This window comes from Balaenoptera physalus (genome assembly GCF_965194825.1).
Source record: "Balaenoptera physalus genome assembly, chromosome: 10".
Classification (NCBI taxonomy): domain Eukaryota; kingdom Metazoa; phylum Chordata; class Mammalia; order Artiodactyla; family Balaenopteridae; genus Balaenoptera; species Balaenoptera physalus.
Genome location: NC_138889.1, coordinates 59,972,140 through 59,991,711, shown reverse-complemented (window position 1 = coordinate 59,991,711; position 19,572 = coordinate 59,972,140). Strand labels below are relative to the sequence as shown.

The window sequence follows — 19,572 nt, the reverse complement described above, 5'->3', positions numbered from 1 at the left end:
TGAATGGGGCTGCAGAAGGGCCAGCTGATTCACTCCCATTATTACCATAATGCAACACAGCTGTTCAGAACTCCAGGTCTGTTCTGTGCTGTGAACCCAATAAATTAGATCTCTGCGCTCAAGAGGCTTCACCTAGAAGTGGAGACGTAGGGACAGTGACAAGTATGCTCGGTACTCACTGTGTTCCAGTCCCCTGGATCATTCTGTTCCCAGACCGGCCACACTTACTCTCCTGCCTCAGGGCCTTTGCACTAGCTGTTCTTTCTGGCAAGTGGTTCTTCTAGATCTTTGCAAGACTGCTTTTTTGTCGTCCAGAACTCAGCCTAAATGTCATCTACTCCACAAGGCCTTCCCTAACCACCCAGTATAAGCAGCTCCTCCACAACATCAGTTTCTTTACTATGTTTTCTTGTTTTACTGACTCAGTGCTCCTAAATTATCCACCTATTGGCACATTTGGTTTGTCCCCACTACTAGAATGGAAGCTCCACGAGAATAGGGACGATGACTTTTTAAAAAAAAAATTATTTATTTTTGGCCGCGTGCGGGCTTTCTCTAGTTGCGACGAGCGGGGGCTACTCTTAGTTGCGGTGCGCGGGCTTCTCATTGCGGTGGCTTCTCGTTGCGGAGCACGGGCTCTAGGTGTGCCGGCTTCAGTAGTTGTGGCATGTGGGCTCAGTAGTTGTAGGTCACGGGCTCTAGAGCGCAGGCTCAGTAATTGTGGCACATGGGCTTAGTTGCCCCGCGGCATGTGGGATCTTCCCGGACCAGGGATCGAACCCATGTCCCCTGAATTGGCAGGCAGATTCTTAACCACTGCGCCACCAAGGAAGTCCCCATGTCTTGTTCATCACTGTATGTCCTGCACTCAAATTCAGTGTCATACACACATAAGGCACTCAAAACATATTTTATTAAGTGAAAGAGCTGTGTTAGAAGGGCACCAGGGCTTCGGGAATCCAGAAGGGTGCCATGGGTGGGTGCCATGACTGCCATGGGGAGATCAAGGAAGACTCCCAGGAGGAAGTGACATGTGGGCTGCCTTGAAGAGTAAGTAGGCATTTCTTGATCAGAATAATGATTTTAATAATACCAGCTGGTCCTTCCTTTGTATTTTGCTTCTACTATGTGCCGAACACCATGTCGGTCACTTGATATATATAAATTTTATCCCAGCCTCCTAACAGCTTGGCTAGGTAGGGATTATTCCCATTTTACAGGTGAGATAACCAAGGCTGAGAGAGGTTAAATGACCTGCCTGAGGCTCCACAGCCAGTGGGGCTGAGCTGGGAAATGCTCCTAGCCAGCTGGAGCGTTGTTCTAACTCCATGACACACAGAAAGGGCAGGAGAGGAACTGGCCAGATTTTAATAGGAAAGGTGCATAACCTCACAGTCTATATACGTTGTTCCACTTAATCCCCACAATAGCCCAGTTAGGTGGGAAGTCTTCCTACTCACAGGTATAGTTCAGAGATGGGGAGACTGGACTAGAAGTTGGGACTCCCGGACCCAAAGCTCAGCCTGCAACAGCTTCCCCACCAGGTGGGCGTGGGCAGTGAAGGAAGGCAGGGCTGAGTGTGGGGCTGCCCAGATGACACAAAGGGGGCGCTGAGGCCACCTGACTCCATCCGGGCACAGGCGGGAGGGTGGTGGGAGGTCTGTGCTCCCACCTCACAGTGAGGGGTGGGGTTGCTGGTGTGAAGGGCAGGTGGTGGAGGTGGATAGGTCAAGGTTGGGCTGGGGCTGGACCAGCCATGTCAGTGCCCTTGATGGCCCATCACAGCTCTGTGTGGAGCTTTCTTGCCACCTGGAGGCCACTGAAGGGACCTCCTTGTTATTTCCACCACTGCTTGCTAAAAGTCTCAGAGCGATGATGACCTGCTGCACTGTGTGCGTCCTGGATGTGAGTGCCAGTGTGGGGAGATGGGGATTAACTTTTACTGAGCACTGACTATGTGCCCTGCACTGCCGGGTACCCCTGAGGGAAGCTCTTAATTCTTAGAGCTTCCCTCAGGGGTAGCTATTACCATCCCAAGTTATAGATGAGAAAACTGGGGTTTAGAGAATAACGTGACCAGCCCAAGGCTACCTAGCAGGTCAGTGACAGAGCCTGGCACGTATGGGAGCGCAGGTCAGCTGGCTGTGGAGGAGAGAGGTGGTCGATACGCGTGAGCTCCGTGCTCCACGGTTTATAGGAGGCGGTCAGTAACCAATGGGATTCTATATAATCTTTACTCCAGTCCCCGCAGCTAAAACCTCCTTGAGAGTAGCCCTTGTCTGCCCACGCCCTGGCCACATCCCCAAACCCAGCACAATGCCTGGCACATAGGAGGTGCCTAATAAATGCTCATTCAAAGGAAGTGGTCCAGTGCGTGCTTTGGTGCTTCGCAGCAGAGGCATTGGAGCCTGGCAGACCAGACTGGAATCCCCGTTCTGCCACTCCTAGCTGTGTGGCCTTGGGCCAGATACTTAACCTCCCTGAGCTTCAGTTTCCTCACTAGTAAGATGGGAATGATAATAGTAAGTACCTCATAGAGCTGTGGTGAGAATGAAATGAGGTAACCCATGGTACCTGGCAAATAATATGTGGCCGAGAAATATTAACTATTAATAAGAGAAGGTAAATAAATCAAGATCATACTGCAGAGCTGGGATTTGAACCCAGATCTCCACAACTTTAAAGCCTGATTCTTTCCATCATGCCATACAACCTGGGGGTCAGGCAGAGCTGAAGTGGTCAGGGAAGACTTCCTGGAAGAAGAAGTGCTAGAGGTTGGTAGGAAAGAGGGGAAGAGGCATGCTGGAAGAGAGGCCCAGCGTGAACAGAGGTGCGGCCGCTGGAAGGGCCACGGGAGCTTGGGACACAGCGAGGGGCCTGGGGGAGGGTGGGGGTGAGATAGAGGGAGGCCTGGCTGCCAGGTGCTGGGCTGAACTGCTCTGAGAGAGGCTGGGAGGAGGCGGCTGACGGGGAGGCCCCGAGGTCAGTGAACGTTTCTGCAGGAGCAGAGCAGTTGGTTTTGCCACTCCCACCGCTCCAATTTCCCTCCTTTTCCCACAGCCCCGGCTTGACTTATCCCCTCCCCTGGACTTTCCTCCCTCTCCTTTTGCTCATGTGGCCTCTTCTGCTGGTATCATGTCTCCCCCCACCTCTGCCAGTGGAGCCCTCCTCATCCTTCAAAGCCTATCTCAAAGGTTACCGACTCTCCAGAGACCCTTCCTGGGCCCCTGTCAGAGGCGCAGCTGCCTCTGTGCTCCCAGAGCTCTGGGGAAGCATCTCTGGGCAGCACACACCGCACTTCCCCTCCAGGTGCTCTTGGGGGGACTTGGTCCTTCCATACCTCTTGCTGTCACCTTTCTTCCTCTCTCTCTGTGACATGGACATGTCTGCTCAGCTCCCCTACACGCCTACCACGAGTGTTTCATTTGTGGGGGGAGCACGGAGTCCACATGTCCGGGCACGAGCTGATCCACCTGGCTGTTCCAGCAAGAATTAGAAAGTGTTCTGACACTTCAAATACACCTACTGAGAAGCGGTCAGCTCTCAGACTTCCTTTTTTTTTCATGTCATTCTTCTGTCTTGGTGTAAACCAGAGATGACAAACTCAAGAGGGGAGGCGAGAGGAGGCCCAACGGGAGGGGAGAGCTAAGCTATGTTATATAACTTATCAAGACAGGAGTTTGATGCTGCAGTCAACAAATTACATTGTCAGTTTGTCAGCTGAATTCACAGTGCTGCTAGATCTCAGGTGAAATTTAGGGCACTGATCTCAGGGAGGGAATTAGAGGCCATATGGCAGGATTTGCATGATTTAGAGCACCCCTAGCTCCAGTAAACCCCCGTGCAGCACAAGCTGCCTTGCCTGAAGACCTTGAAGTGACCTTGTCTTGGAAGTTACCCTGCAAAGTGTTTTAGTTGCTTATTGCAGAGAAACAAGCCACTCCACACTTAGTGGCTTAAAATGACAATTCATTCTTTTTCACAGTTCTGCGGGTTGGCTGGGCAGTCCTTCTACTCGTCTTGTGTGGGTTCGCTCGGGTGACTGCATCCACTGGATGCTGGGCTCAGCTGGGATGGCTGGGCGCTGAGCCACTCTCTTATGTGGGCCTGCATCCCCGTCTTCTTCCTGGCACAGTGGTGGCCTCAGGATTCTGAGAGGATAAAGGCAGGAGCTAAGCCTCTGAGGCCTGGGCTCTGCAGCTTATATCATGTCGCTTCCATCACATCCTGTTGGTCAAAGCAAGTCACGAGGCCAGCCCAGATTCAAGGGGTGAAAAAGAGACTTCACGTCTGGATGGAAAGAGCAGCAATATATCATGGGCACGATTTCAATCTACCCCACAGGGGGAGGCCAAGCCTCTTCGCGCAGCAATCCCATTGTCTCCAGTCCCAAACTGGAATTAGACACTTTCCTGTCTCAGAAGACTAGTTCCAGAGTCAGATGGGGGAGGAAGAAGCAGCCCCATCAAAAGAATTGCAAGATTTTGCTAATTTATATCACCAAAAAGTCTGGATAATACATGTGGAAATGTTTTCTGTGGGTGCTAGTACATGGAGGGAGGAGCACAATTTTCACTGGGCTGGATTTATTAATATGGGTTCATTTACCTAAGATTCTAGAGTCAGTGTGCCAGTTTGAGCAGCTAGGAGTGGTTTGCATTGTTTGCTTAGCTGGTTGACTGAAACCTGGATTCAACTGAGGCCTATGCTTAATTGATATTGAAATGCCAGAATTCCTTGCTTTAACATAGAGGAAGGAATCCAGTGCTAAGGCAGGGAGCAATGCTGATGTGGATTTACCCTGTGTGACCCACTCACATACTCCCAAGCCAAGTTCCACACTCCCGACTTCCTCTTATGGAGCCTGGAGGAAGTTCCCTTCACCAAGGCATGGAGAAACATGTGAGCGAGGGGAGCATCTCTGAAAGATGATGTAGTACTTGTTCTCTGCAGGCTAGGGATACTAGCGAAAGACACTGCCGCAGAAATGGGCTCCATGATTTTAGTGGAAATGATGGGATCCCAGGGGAGCAGAGCACAGGCAGCAGCACTTGGCCATCTGGGACGTCAGATGCCAAGTGGTACTCAGAATGGTCTAACCCACAGATATCTTTAGCAAAGACTAATTGTTTAAGGGTCAAATAGGACCAAAGGGACCAAATAGATAGGCAGCCTCTAAGTCCTCCTTAATGTATAACAGAAACAACAAAGCAAAACAACAAACAAAACCCTCCAGGCCTGGTAGCAGAAGCCTGATTTGACCCACTATGAAAGAGAACTTTGGTCCCTCACCCAAAGCCCCTTGAATGGAAGAGAGGTCAGTACCCTTCAGAGCGGCCCCTTCAATAGCACACCAGATACATACTGTAAATCTTCCTTTTAGCAGCCTACCTTTCACAAAGGGCCCTAGGCCATTTGCCAGAGAACTGTGCTCTGTGAAAGGAAAATACACAGGCTTTTCAGGGATTAGCAGACCTTGAGTTTATCTAATGCTAATTCCTGAGGACACAGAAAGCCACTGTGTAGAGGCTCAGGTGGGTCAGGTGACAATTGGAGTTTTGACTCAAGTCCAGGCATGGTGCGTGGACTCATCCTACAATTGTATTTTCTGTTTCAGGGTGTACAATTGAAATTTACAGCACACATGAGCCTCTAGACCTGCGGAATAAGGGCCATTATGGTAGAAAGGGCCAAGTGGAAGCTTCTGGAACTTTTTCTTCTTACCAATCAATAAACTGGTACAGATCTGGGAGAATCACAGAAATTTGTGTCCTCATCAAAACTTGAGAGATGTAGGTTGGTTTCTATTACATCCCACTTAATTTACTTCTTTGGTCTGTGAAGAAGGCACAGGTCTTGAAGAATGACAGCGAATTATCATAAGCTTGCTCAGATGATTCCAGCAGCTGCTATTCTAGGTATAGTCTTTTTATGGGAGCAAATATACATATATTTTGTTACTTAATATGAAACTATTTATCTGAAAAAGAATTTTTTTTTAAACTTCCTCTAGGGAAAATACCAGAAGCAGCTTTCTTTTTCTTGGCAGGGACAGCAAAACAGCTTTCTCATCTTGTCTTGAAACTCCCAAGTCTCTGATTCTCTGTTACAATGTAACCTGTGGGGATTTTGATCATCCTCCCATAACACACAACATCATACTTGTCTACTACACTGATTACATCATGTTCCTAGGATACAGAGAGTGGAAAGTAGCAGGTACTTTAGATGCGTTGATAAGATACAAATGTGCTGAGAATGGGAGATGAATCCCATAAGAACATAGGGCCCTGCGCCCTGAGTGAAGTTTCTGGGTGTTCAGTGGTCTGGACCATGCCAGGAAAGATGTATTAGTCAGGGTTCTCCAGAGAAACAGAATCAATAGAAGATACAGCTATAGATACATGTATATAGAGATAGACACAAAGAGATGTATTATAAGGAATAGACTCACAGGATTATGGAGGCTGAGAAGTCCCGTGATCTTCTGTTTGTAAGCTGGAGACCCAGGAGAGCCAGTGGTATAGTTCAGTCCAAGTTTGAAGGCCTGAAAAGCAGGAGAGCGGACGGTGTTTAGTTCCAGTCTGAAGGCAGGGGAAGACCAGTGTCCTGGCTTGAAGACAGCCAGGCAGAGAGCAAATTCTCCCTTACTCAGTCTTTTGTTCTATTTCAACAAATTAGATGAGGCCCACCCCCACTGGGGAGGGCAATCTGCTTTACTCAGTCTACAGATCCAATGTTAATCTCATTCCTTACAAACGCACCTGGAATAATGTTTGACCAAATATCTTGGCACCCAATGGCCCAGTCAAGTTGACACATAAAATTGTCACATCCTGAAAAGTGAAAGGAATTTGCTGTTTTCTGCCCCTAGTAGTAGTAAGAAAGAAGCACGCTTGTTGGGCTTCTGTGTATTTTGGTGGCAATGTATGTCACATTTTGGTGTTCCGCTCTGATTTATGGAGTAACTAGTAAGGCTGCCAGCTTTGAGTGGAGCCCAGAGCAAGAGAAGGCTTCCAGGTGTCCAGGCGGAAGGGCAGGCAGCGCTTGCTCATCGCCCTGATGACCCAGCAGATCCAAAGGTGATTCAGGTATCTGCAGCAGATGGGGATGATGTTTGAGCCTGTGGCAAACCCCGAGAAAAGAACCGCAATGGAGTACCTAGGAGTTAGCAGCAAAGCCAGGCACCCTTTGGCAAGCAATTTTCCTCCTTTTGAGGAAGAGCTCTTGGCTGGCTGCTGGGCCTGCTGAGAATGGTCCTTGTGTGGGAGGCATCAGCAACTATGAAAAATTAATGCCTGTCACACACAATCTTCTCTTTTCTCAGGAATACTTGGGGTATATGTGCCCAGTGATTGCTTCCTGGAATATTAGTGAATCATGCGTCAGGTATGATAATACATGATTTCTCCCCTTTTAAAGTCCCCCATTTACTGGAATTGGGTTTCTGTTCCCTCCACTCCAGAGACTCTGCAAATGCCAAGTTCACCAGTGATCTCCTCATTGTTAGTGCAATGGATACTTTAAAAAATTATTTTGGAAATGTGGAAAATTTCAAATGTGCATGAAAGTTGAGAGAATAGTGTAATGAACTTCCACGTACCCATCACAAAACTTCAATATGTATTGACATTTTACCCATTTTGTTCAGTGGACATTTTTAATAATCCATCTCATAGGGAAGCACTCATATCTCTGATCCTGTTGACCCGTTCCTCCTTGATGCTTTCTCCAAGGTGGCAATCTTTTCCAGTTCTCTTCTGACCTCTCTGCTGCGCTGTGGCAGGCTCCACTCAGGGCCTCCTTCCTCTCCTGTCCCTTAAATGTTGGTGTTTCCCAAAGCTCTGTCTTGGATCCTTCTCTCACTTTCCACACTCTCCTTGGGTAAATGAACCCTTTCTTATGGCCTCAAATAACTTCCCAGGGCTAGTGAGGCCCACATTTTAATGAGGTCCCCATCTCTACCTTCATCCTAGACCCTGTCCCAGGTTGAGGCCACTATATCCAGAAGTCTCCTAGATACAAAGCATCTCCCACTCAACATGTACCAAACTGAGTTCATCCTCCTGCCCAAACCTTCCATTTCCTGTTTTCCTATTCATCCACTCAACACATAGTTATTACATATCTATTGGGTGTGTAGGCAAGAATGGAAGATTCTGTAATAGGCAAAGAAATCACTGCTATAATAAAAATGATGGACAAGAACAAGTGTTGACAAGAATGTGGAGAAACTAGAATGTTCATATGTTGCTGGTGAGAATATAAGATGGTGCAGCCCTTGCCCCCCAAGAATCAGGTCTAAGCTCACAGAGGATGTTAAACTGGATGGGTTGAGATGGAGAGGGGGCAAAAGTGTAGGTGCTTTGATGGATGAGGGGGTAGAGTGGCCTGACTTGGGAATGGGGGTGTGTAGAAAGGGCAGGGAGCTGGGGGTCTGGATTATGGGGCCTCTGAGGGATGGGCTCAGATGTGGATGGCTACAGGAGTATCTGGGGAATGGCATTAACACCACACAACCTGGGCAGGCTTTGGGAGCTCCGCAGCCAAACGTGGTGCAGGGGGTGTGGGGTAGCCATAGTGACAACCTATGTGTCTTCTCAGGATGGCCTAAGCCTCCTGGACCTAGTGACAGGGTGAGGCTCCAGGAAAATGACTAATATTAGAGTTCCTGCACACCCTGGCAGTGAGAGGAGGGGCTCCAACTTGATTTAATTTGATTTATCAGAATAAAGAAATGCCTCATTTCTTACACCCTGAGTGCCACCATGTAATTCACATACAGAATTACAAACTGTGATATGTGTGACGTAAGAGGGGGTGGCCACAGAGATAGAGAAAAGAAGGCAGATTCACCATGTATTTAGCCGGTAGAGGGCGCAGGTCTTAGTGACGGATTGGAAGTGGAGGGCTGGAAATTGTTGCAAAAAATTATTTCCAGGTTTCGGACTGAGAATGGCGTGCATTCCCCATCCCCTTCCTCTAGATGATCCATCCTCGCCGCGACAAAGACAAAGACTACGGAAGGTGCCGCTGCAGTACGACTTGGCCCCATGGTCTATCCTGAAACCGCACGCACCGCCTCCTCACTACACAAAAATGCCAAAAAGTGCCCAGGCAGTGCGGGGGTGCCCCCAGCAGGTGTTCAGGGCGGGGATCACAGCGCGAGAGGAGTAAAATCGCAGTCTTTCCCTGGATCCGCCACCAGGGGCTCCAGCGAGGCCTCAGCCCAGCTCCAAGAGGGCCCCCCAGACCCGCCTTCGGGTGGCGCGCGCCCGCGGGTCCCCAGGCTTCTCTAGCCAGCCCGCTCCGGGCCCTGGTCCGACCCCGCGCCGAGAAGCTCCGGCAACTGGGCCCGGAGCCCAGACGGGGAAACTGACCTGGCCGCACGGGCAAGACGGTGTGCGCGTGCGCGGACGGCCGCGGCTGGGGACTGGGGCTCAGCGCCGCCCGCCCGGGGGCCATGTCGGATCCCCAGCTGTCAGATTCAGAGCCGGGAGCCTGGTTAAGGGCTCTTGGGTGGAGCCTGGGCATCTTCGGGATCCGAGTTTCGGATGCCGGCGCGCTTCCGAGGCCGCTCCGCTGGGAAGGGGCGCCGCCCTCCCCTCCTTCCCTCAGGCAGCCGCGTCTGGGCGGGTGGGGTTACTAGCCGCGGCCCGCCGGAGTCCTTTATCTGGATTCGCCAGGCCGCCGAGGGGAGGGATTGAGAGGGGTGGAGACGATGCGTGCTGGGGAGGGGCTGGGAAATGGCTGCAGCTGGGAAGAACCAGGCCAAGGATGAAGTCTTCATCTGAGAAGGGCCAAGAGCATCTAGTTCATTTCCCGCCTTTCGCCGCCCCATCCCCGGGCGGGGGCCTGAGCCGACCACCTCCGTCACTGGGCCTTCTTCCAATGCAGTAGAGAGCTGGGCGTGATGCAGTGGCCTGCAGCTCAATCCTGAGCTGGAGGTTTTCTGCCTCAGGATCACCTCTTATCATCAGAGCCACTTTATCATCTGGAGGAAATTGAGGTGGCTGGCGCTGGGCTGGAGGCCGATCTGCTTCCACCACCGCCGCCTCTCGGTCATCTGCACTCTCTCCCTCAGCTTTGGACGCTGGGCATCGCTCTCCTTATTGAATCGCTCGTGGCACCGCAGGCCCTGGTCTCTCCTTACAGCTTTGGGCGAGCCCTTCCTCAGCTTCCTTTGTGCCCTTCTCTTCCTACCTTTAAAAAGTCACCAGAGCCTTGGGCTGGGCCCACTTCTCTTTCCATTCTGACACTGTCCTTGAGGGAGCTCAGCCTCCCTATGTGGGGCTGACCCCCGCACCTTGTTTCCAGGCAGCTCTCTCTTCAGAGGGGATGCCCTGGTAGCCAATGGCTTTCTGGACATTTGCCCCTGGATGTTGCCCATCTCAGAGAGAGCACCATCTGCCTGGCCCGTGGGAATGTGTGTGCCATAGGACCAGGTGTGTGGGTCAGAGGGAGAACTGAAAGTAGGGGCGCGGTGTCCATACACAATACTTCTTTAGCCTCAGCGTGGTCTTTTCTTATCTGCAGGGCCCCATTAGAATTCATATGGCAGCAAACTCTGTGTTGGGTGGGCCAGGAAGAAGCCTCATAGTGTGTGTGTGTGTGTCTGTGTGTGTGTTTATAGAGGTGGCTTGTGGGGCAGAAAACACTGGTGCTATTGGGAGTGGGGTGAGGAAGCAGAACTGGGGCCTGTTGCTCAGAAAACTGCACCATTTGGAAGCCATCAGTACTTCCTGTGATTTCTCTGTTAGAACCAAGCTGAGCTTCTTTAAAAAGAGACGTTTAAAAAAGAGACCTTTAAAAAGGGTTAGTGTTCATAATGGGTCTCAAAGGTCTTAAAGGGGTAGGAGTGTTCCTTGGGAGCCAGCTTTGGTGGGGTCAACAGGTGGAGCTCTCCCCACACCCCCAGGCCCCTGAGGGCTCTGGGTTTTAAAGGGGAGGCTACTGTGACCCACACCAGTGGGATCCTAGCAGACCCATCTCTGAGCAAGGCTGAGCCTTAGCCCCCAGCCTTCTTCCCAGTAACACGCTCACAGCCTACAGGACTGACCCCCTGACTCCCTCCCTGAGGTCCTGGGGTTCAGAACACTGGTCACCCCTCCCTGGTCTCTGTTGTCTGCCCCAGAGGCCTGCTACACCCCTTGGTCAGGCCCTCATGAAAATCAGGTTTCTTTCATTCAAGGACATCCAGAGGGGGCTTACCCTGGCCCTCCCAGCCACATCCATGATACCCCTTCCTACCCCCGCTGCCTGGGCTGTCTGTACTTCATAGCCACTTTCTCTGAGAAGCCTTCCTGGATGCCCCTACTAGATTTTCTTTCTTCACTGTCCTCTCAAAGCCAGGCCTTTAGTTGTCCTAGGGCCTCATCCCACACCACTTTTATTGTCATAAGACTGGGACTTCTGTACCACAGTGACCTCATGCCCAGCACTGAGCGAGGCACAAAGTGAGTGCTAAGGACAAGTCAACTGCAGGCATGAATGAGTGGGGGACTTCAGGCATTGTTTTAAAAGCCCCGGCTGAGCTGTCCTGGATACTGAATGAGGACCAGCAAATGTTAGGTTCTGCCCTCATGAGTGTCCTGGGACTCTTCTGATCAGAGGCCTGGTTTACTCAAGAAGCATGACCTCTGGATGATCTTTAGGACTGAGCCCTTGGCAAACAACTGTCATCCAGGATTATCCTGGGCCAGCTGGGTCCCTGCTCCTGCTTCCTCTGCAGGTTTCAACTCTGAACAGTCCAGGGCTCAGCTTGCTGCAGTTTGGTACCTGTTTGGTACCTAGGCTTTCATGGAAACTGACCTGTGAAATAATAGAGCTCTTAAAACCCTTGAAATTTCCTGGGTTCTAGCAGTGTCTTTTGTTTTAATGAGGGGACTCTTGGTGGTTTCTGGATCACTTCAGGATGGGGGCTGGTCACCAGAAAGACCAAGTCACGATTAGAAGCTTGGAATTTTCAGCCCCACCTTCCATCCTCTGGGAAGGGGAGAGGGGCTGGAGATTGAGTTAATGATTGATTATGCCAGCATGATGAAACCTTCATAAAAATCCCCAAAGTTTGAGGTTCGGAGAGCTTCTGGGTTGCTGGAGGCACTGACAGGGTGGTGTGCTTGGCATGGGCAGGGAAGCTCCGTGCCCCTTCCCCTATTCCTTACCCTACGCATCTCTTCCATCTGGATGTATTCTTTATCCTTTGAGGATAAATAAGTAAACATAAGTATGTGTTTCCCAGAGTTCTGTGAGCCATTCTAGCAAATTACTGAACCCAAGCAGCGGGTTGTGGGAATGCTGGTTTATAGCAAGTCAGTCAGAAGTACAAGTGATAGCCTGGGACTTGCAATTGGCATCTGAAGTTGGGGGGGGCGGGGAGACAGTCCTGTGGGACTGAGCCCTTCACCTGTGGGAGCTGACGCTGTCTCTAGGTAGATAGCATCAGAATTTGTTTCAATGTAGGGCCCCCCAGTTGGTGTTAGATAATTGCTTGATGTGCGGGACCTCCTCCACCCCCGCCCCCCCACCACCACCTCTGGTGTCAGAAGTGAAGTGTGGTAACAGTGTGAGAGTAAAAGGGAAACACACGGTGTCCCGACCACACCCTCACGATGGGGTCCTGTCGTCAATCTCCAAGCAACTGCCACCCACTCCCATCTCATGCTGACAACTCACAGGAGCTGGGAATTTCTCAGATGGCCCGGAAGGATGAATGCAGAGCCCTGCATGCCCATCCTCAAATGTGCATGGCGCGCACACACACACACACACACACACACACTCTGTCTCAAATGAAGCCAGACAGGGAGAGAGACACTGCTGAGCAAGAGGGACAAGTTTTATTAGATTCCAGCAAGACTACACAATACGTGTTTCATGCAGATTAAATAAGTGTCTTCGCTGCCCCGAGAGGGAGCACTTTCATTGCCAGCTCCTTCTTTGGCATGTCAAGGGGTGAGTGTCAAGGAGAACTCTCAACATATTCTGCATAGGGGACAGTTGGGATCATGACTGGGGGTGGAGGTGATACAGTGGGCAGCTGAGGGCTCCTGAGACCTTGAATCTTCAGAGGCTCAGGGACCACAGGACCTTGGTCCTTTGCTGGTGGTGGCACCAGAGGACCTTCATCTTTCAGAGGCACTGGGGGTATAGGAACTTGATTCTTCACAGGCTCATGGACCACAGGACCTTGATTCTTAGGAGGCTCTGGGACCACGGGGCCTTGATCCTTGACTAGTTCTGGACCTTGATTCTTTACAGGTGCTGCAATTACAGAATCGTGATCCTTTAGAAGCTCTGGGGCCCCTCCACCTTGATCTTTGACTGGCTCTGGGACCACTAAACCTTGATTCTTTACAGACTCAGAGAGCACAGAACTTTCACTCTTCACAGGTGCTATGACCATGGCACTTTGATCCTGTGGTTGCTCTGGGACCATAGGACCTTGATCCTTGACAAGTGCTGGGACCATGGGGCCTTTATCCACAGATTCAGGGACCATGGGGTCTTGATCCTTGACAGGTGCTGGGGCCACGGGGCCTTGATCCTTCAGAAGCTCTGGTACCACAGGACCTTGATCTTTAACTCTTGCTGGAACCATAGGACTTTGATTCTCTAGAGGCACTGGGGCCAAGGAATCTTGGTCCTTGACTGGTGCTGAGATCACAGAACCTTCATTCTTTAAAGGCTCAGGGACCACGTGATCTTGATCCTTAACTGATGCAGGGACTATGGGACCTAGATCCTTCAGAGACCCCGGGACCACAGAAGCTTGATCCTTCAGAGGCTCTGGGACTGTGGGGTCTTCACCCTTTGAAGGCTTTTGGATCACAGGACCTTGATCTTTCAGAGGCCCAGGGCCCACGGGACCTTGATCTTTGTCTGGCTCTGTGGTTACAGGACCTTGACTCTTACGTGAATCACTGGTGGGTTCGACCTGGTTCCTGCAGAGGAGAGAGAGGTGGTCACTGTGAGGGCCAGCGCTCAGGCCAGGGACAGGGCAGAGCACAGATTGCCCGATAAGTCTTGGCCTAGTGGGGCCTGGGCAGGGCAGCTCTTGCTGGAGAGTCAGGAGGAGAACCTGATCTCCACGTCCTTAGTACAGAATGTGGGGTGGGGTGAGGAGCGGGCTTGGGAACTGGTCATTCAATGTGCTTGCCAATTGATTATAACCTGCGCGTGGCACGGAGGGCAGCCCCCAGGTGACAGTGGCAGGACCGTAGCGGGACTCAGGGTCCTCCAGTGAGCGTCCTAGCAGCCTGTCCACCCCACACTCCACCCAGGCCACGCTGCCTTCCTCCAGAATATCTGGGCCCATCCTGGGGGCCCATCTTAGCTATCCTCTCAGCGGACCCTACAGGCTACGGTGCTCCTGTTCTCAGGGCCTTCCCAGGCTCCTTCCCTCCACAACCCCCTAGTTAGGTGCTGAGTGGGGAGGGGCAAAGGGTCCAAGGCATGCATGAAAGAAAGAGGGAATGTTCCTCTTCCCCACCTCCCTTAAAAGGGAAAACGTAAAAACGTATTTTATCACTGACATTGTTTACAACAGCCAGCTGGCCGGGGTGACAATAAAAAGCAGACCAGCCTTTAATTGGTTTTATTATTGCTTTTCAATTCTCTATAAACAATGCTCCCCATTGTTGCCTGTATCACATTTGGTAGGTGACTGGCTGGGACTCCCCATTCAGGCAGTGAAGAGGCCCTGCTCCCCTCGCTCCGTCCCCACTCTGGCTCCCTCTACTCTCCCTGGGCCCTTGCCCTCACTCAACTCCGAGGCTCTGGGGCTGATTTCCCAGCAACCAAGAGTCCAGGCCTCTCATCAGAACCCTCACAGGCTTCTCCACCTGCCTCACCGTGGACACCCGCCCCACCTCTCGGCCCACGCACATCGTGGAGAGCAAGTGACATCACTGACACCAAGGGCAAACGTTGCCACACTCAGACCACCCCAGTCAAGATGAGAGTGCACCCTCCTGCCCTGCAGGCTGGGCTCAGCCAGTGTCACAAGCCTATGCACACTTACAGCACATTCTACTTTCCAAATCACTTCTTTCCAAAGCTCATTTCAGCAACCCAGCAACCCTGTGAAGCTCGAAGGGAGGATTTATTACCCTTACTTGTATGATATACAGATGAAGAAACTGAGGTCGAGTGGGCAAGTGACATGGGAAGTGAGGGGACCTGCATGGACTGTAAAGTCTGGGTCTTTCCACTCCTGGGGCCTGTGCTCCTTCCCTTATAGCACCTGCCACATAGTAGGTGCTCAATATTGGTTGCTATTATTACCCTTTTACACATTGCAATCAAGTCTTTATGCTTAAAATCACTTCAGTATTTTAACAGTTCTTATAGTTTAAAGCTGGTCCAGTAAGACTTCTACTTGGTAACACTTTCTTAGCTCATTATGGTTTCGTCTCTCTGGGCCCCAAGTGTGTCATCTATTCCATTGGGTAAAATGATATTTACTCAGAAATTTATGATGATTAGAAATTATGTACATAGAGCACCTTGTACCATATTACTTTGTAATATTATAATGATTTTTCTATTTAATTAGAATTAAGTTACACACATCTGGACTATTTTTATTCTGACATGTCATCCTGATCCAGAAGCTTTTTACTATATTTAGCATCTTGAGCCCCGAGGAACTGGCATCTCTCAGCAGAGCACACGGTGCCACAGGCAGCCTGTCCGTCCAGTCCCTCTTGATGTCTCTGAGCATCACAGTGGACAGAGAGGGGCCGGGGTGGCCCGCTGGTTCAGCACAACACAGAGCACAGCTGCCCTGGCCACAGGAACCCAGCTGGCTGCCATCAGTAGGACCTTAGTGTTTGTGGAGGGAGCCAGGCAAGGCCACGAAAAACATGCAGAATCCAAGGATGGCATTAAAATACCTCGAATACCTGGTGGTTGGCCAGAAAGGAAAAATAAAAACCTAATTCAGAATAGAATCCAGCAGGACACTGATTAGATGAATCCTATCTGGGTGTGAACAACTTGGGCAGAGTCATCCTGAAAGGGGTGAGGAAGCTGAGACAGGAGACAAAAGAGGTGACCAGGGCTTAACTTGACCTCAGGAGCTTGGGTTGCAAAACCTATTCCATTGGCAGGACATGGACTCAGTGTCCCATTGGCAGGACATGGATTTAGTGTCCCCTGCTGGCATGGAGATTTAAAAGAGGGCCAGACCCACAGCATGGGGTGCAAAGTATATTTTCCCGGGTGTTTGTGGCACTGGCTCCCACGCCCTGCCTCATTTTTCTGCTTAATGAGCATTCTCAGCCAGCTGTGAACTAACCTTAAATTTGCTCAGATATACACCCCTATGTTGCTCTGGTTAGTAAACTTGTTTCCTTAGTAAGTAAGTGCCTTTAATCATGGAAAGTTTTAGAAGAAAGATTAGAAATGATAAATTAAATCAAATCTATATATTACCTTTTTTGGGTATTAAATTTAGGAAAAATCTGTGTAGATTTAGTTTGAAAGTATTTGTAATGTTTAAAATAATTTGGCATATTATATCTAACAGATTAGCTTTGTGATTCCAATATAAAAGGTGTAATTTAATAATTAATTTAGACTTGATTTTAAGTTGAAAGATATAAGTTAACTGTCCTGAAGCTCTCATACTGTAAAGAAGCCAAGTCTGGACTTTTGGAAAAGCCACTTGGAAAGGCCATGTGGAGAGAGCAAGAGGTACCCAGCCAGCTCCCAGCTGCTCTAACCCCCAGCCGTTCAACTCACCCCAGTTGATACACTGGAAATTTAGGCAAGGCCGTGTGGCTGACAGGGTCTTGGTGCTCCGGCCGGGTGTCAGGCCTGTGCCTCTGAGGTGGGGGAGCCGAGTTCAGGACATTGGTTCACCAGAGACCTCCCAGCTCCATGTAACATCAAACGGCAAAAGCTCTCCCAGAGATTTCCATCTCAACGCTGAGACCCAGCTCCACTCAATGACCAGCAAGCTACAGTGCTGGACACCCCATGCCAAACAACTAGCAAGACAGGAACACAACCCCACCCATTAGCAGAGAGGCTGCCTAAAATCAGAATAAGGTCACAGACATCACAAAACACACCACCGGACATAGTCCTGCTCACCAGAAAGATCCAGCCTCATCCACCAGAACACAGGCACCAGTCCCCTCCACCAGGAAGCCTACACAACCCACTGAACCAACCTTAGCTGCTGGGGGCAGACACCAAAAATAAACAGGAACTACGAACCTGCAGCCTGCGAAAAGGAGACCCCAAACACAGTAAGTTAAGCAAAATGAGAAGACAAAGAAACACACAGCAGATGAAGGAGCAAGGTAAAAACTCATCAGACCAAACAAATGAAGAGGAAATAGGCAGTCTACCTAAAAAAGAATTCAGAGTAATGATAGTAAAGATGATCCAAAATCTTGGAAATAGAATGGAGAAATATAAGAAACATTTAACAAGGACCTAGAAGAACTAAAGAGCAAACAAACAATGATGAACAACACAATAAATGAAATTAAAAATTCTCTAGAAGGAATCAATAGCAGAATAACTGAGGCAGAAGAATGGATAAGTGACCTGGAAGATAAAATAGTGGAAATAACTACTGCAGAGCAGAATAAAGAAAAAAGAATGAAAAGAATTGAGGAGAGTCTCAAAGATTTCTGGGACAACATTAAACTCACTGACATTCAAATTATAGGGGTCCCAGAAGAAGAAGAGAATAGAAAAGGACTGAGAAAATATTTGAAGAGATTATAGTTGAAAACTTCCCTAATATGGAAAAGGAAATAGTCAATGAAGTCCAAGAAGCACAGAGAGTCCTACACAGGATAAATCCAAAGAGAAACACGCCAAGACACATATTAATCAAACTATCAACAATTAAACACAAAGACAAAATATTAAAAGCAGCAAGGGAAAAACAACAAATAACATACAAGGGAATCCCCATAAGGTTAACAGCTGATCTTTTAGCAGAAACTCTGCAAGCCAGAAGGGATTGGCAGGACATATTTAAACTGATGAAAGGGAAAAACCTACAGCAAATATTACTCTACCCAGCAAAGATCTCATTCAGATTCAACGGAGAAATTAAAACTTTACAGACAAGCAAAAGCTAAGAGAATTCAGCACCACCAAACCAGCTTTACAACAAATGCTAAAGGAACTTCTCTAGGCAGGAAATACAAGAAAAGGAAAAGACCTACAATAACAAACCCAAAACAATTAAGAAAATGGTAACAGGAACATACATATAGATAATTACCTTAAATGTAAATGGATTAAATGCTCCCACCAAAAGACATAGACTGGCTGAATGGATACAAAAACAAGACCTACATATACACTGTCTACAAGAGACCCACATCAGACCTAGGGACACATACAGACTGAAAGTGGGGGGAAAAAGATATTCCATGTAAATGGAAATCCAAAGAAAGCTGGCATAGCAAGTCTCATATCAGACAAAGTAGACTTTAAAATAAAGACTATTACAAGAGACAAAGAAGGACACTACATAATGATCAAGGGATCAATCGAAGAAGAAGATATAACAATTGTAAATATTTATTCACCCAACATAGGAGCACCTCAATACATCAGGCAAATGCTAACAGCTGTCGACATTAACACAATCATAGTAGGGGACTTTAACACCCCACTTTCACCAATGGACAGATCATCTAAAATGAAAATAAATAAGGAAACACAAGCTTTAAATGATACATTAAACAAGATGGACTTAATTGATATTTATAGGACATTCCATCCAAAAACAGCAGAATACACTTTCTTAAATGCTCATGGAACATTCTCCAGGATAGATCATATCTTGGGTCACATATCAAGCCTTGGTAAATTTAAGAAAATTGAAATTGTATCAAGTATCTTTTCTGACCACAACGCTATGAGACTAGATATCAATTACAGGAAAAAAACTGTAAAAAAGACAAACACATGGAGGCTATACAATACGCTACTAAATAACCAAGAGATCACTGAAGAAATCAAAGTGGAAATCAAAAAATACCTAGAAACAAATGACAATGAAAACACGACCACCCAATCCTATGGGATGCAGCAAAAGCAGTTCTAAGAGGGAAGTTTATAGCAATACAATCCTACCTCAAGAAATAAGAAACATCTCAAATAAACAACCTAACCTTACACCTAAAGCAATTAGAGAAAGAAGAACAAAAAAACTCCAAAGTTAGCAGAAGGAAAGAAATCATAAAGATCAGATCAGAAATGAATGAAAAAGAAATGAAGGAAACAATAGCAAAGATCAATAAAACTAAAAGCTGGTTCTTTGAGAAGATAAACAAAATTGATACACCATTAGCCAGACTCATCAAGAAAAAAAGGGAAAAGACTCAAATCAATAGAATTAGAAATGAAAAAGGAGAAGTAACAACTGACACTGCAGAAATACAAAGGATTATGAGAGATTATTACAAGCAACTATATGCCAATAAAATGGACAACCTGGAAGAAATGGACAAATTCTTAGAAAAGCACAACCTTCTGAGACTGAACCAGGGAGAAATAGAAAATATAAACAAACCAATCACAAGCATTGAAATT

General features: G+C 48.5%; 1 protein-coding gene and 1 long non-coding RNA gene across 3 annotated transcripts in view; both read right to left on the bottom strand.

Annotated features, from left to right (window-relative positions):
- Positions 1 to 796: 796 nt before the first annotated feature.
- On the bottom strand, positions 797 to 12,462 carry LOC309668267. 2 transcript variants are annotated; one of them, XR_014268172.1, is made up of 3 exons: positions 9,381 to 12,462; positions 6,455 to 6,547; positions 797 to 4,290 (listed from the first exon to the last, which is right to left on the bottom strand). It is a non-coding gene; the product is annotated as an uncharacterized lncRNA (long non-coding RNA). The 2 variants fall into 2 exon arrangements; XR_014268173.1 differs by having other exon boundaries at positions 797 to 4,151; positions 9,381 to 10,438.
- Positions 12,463 to 12,817: 355 nt separating this feature from the next.
- Positions 12,818 to 19,572, bottom strand: part of MAP6 (microtubule associated protein 6) — an 86,841-nt gene continuing 80,086 nt past the window's right edge. Inside the window, exon 4 of the mRNA XM_082477824.1 lies at positions 12,818 to 13,943. Within this exon, the coding sequence (XP_082333950.1) occupies positions 12,962 to 13,943 (982 nt within the window). The 3' untranslated portion in view covers positions 12,818 to 12,961. The remainder of the gene's footprint in view (positions 13,944 to 19,572) is intronic.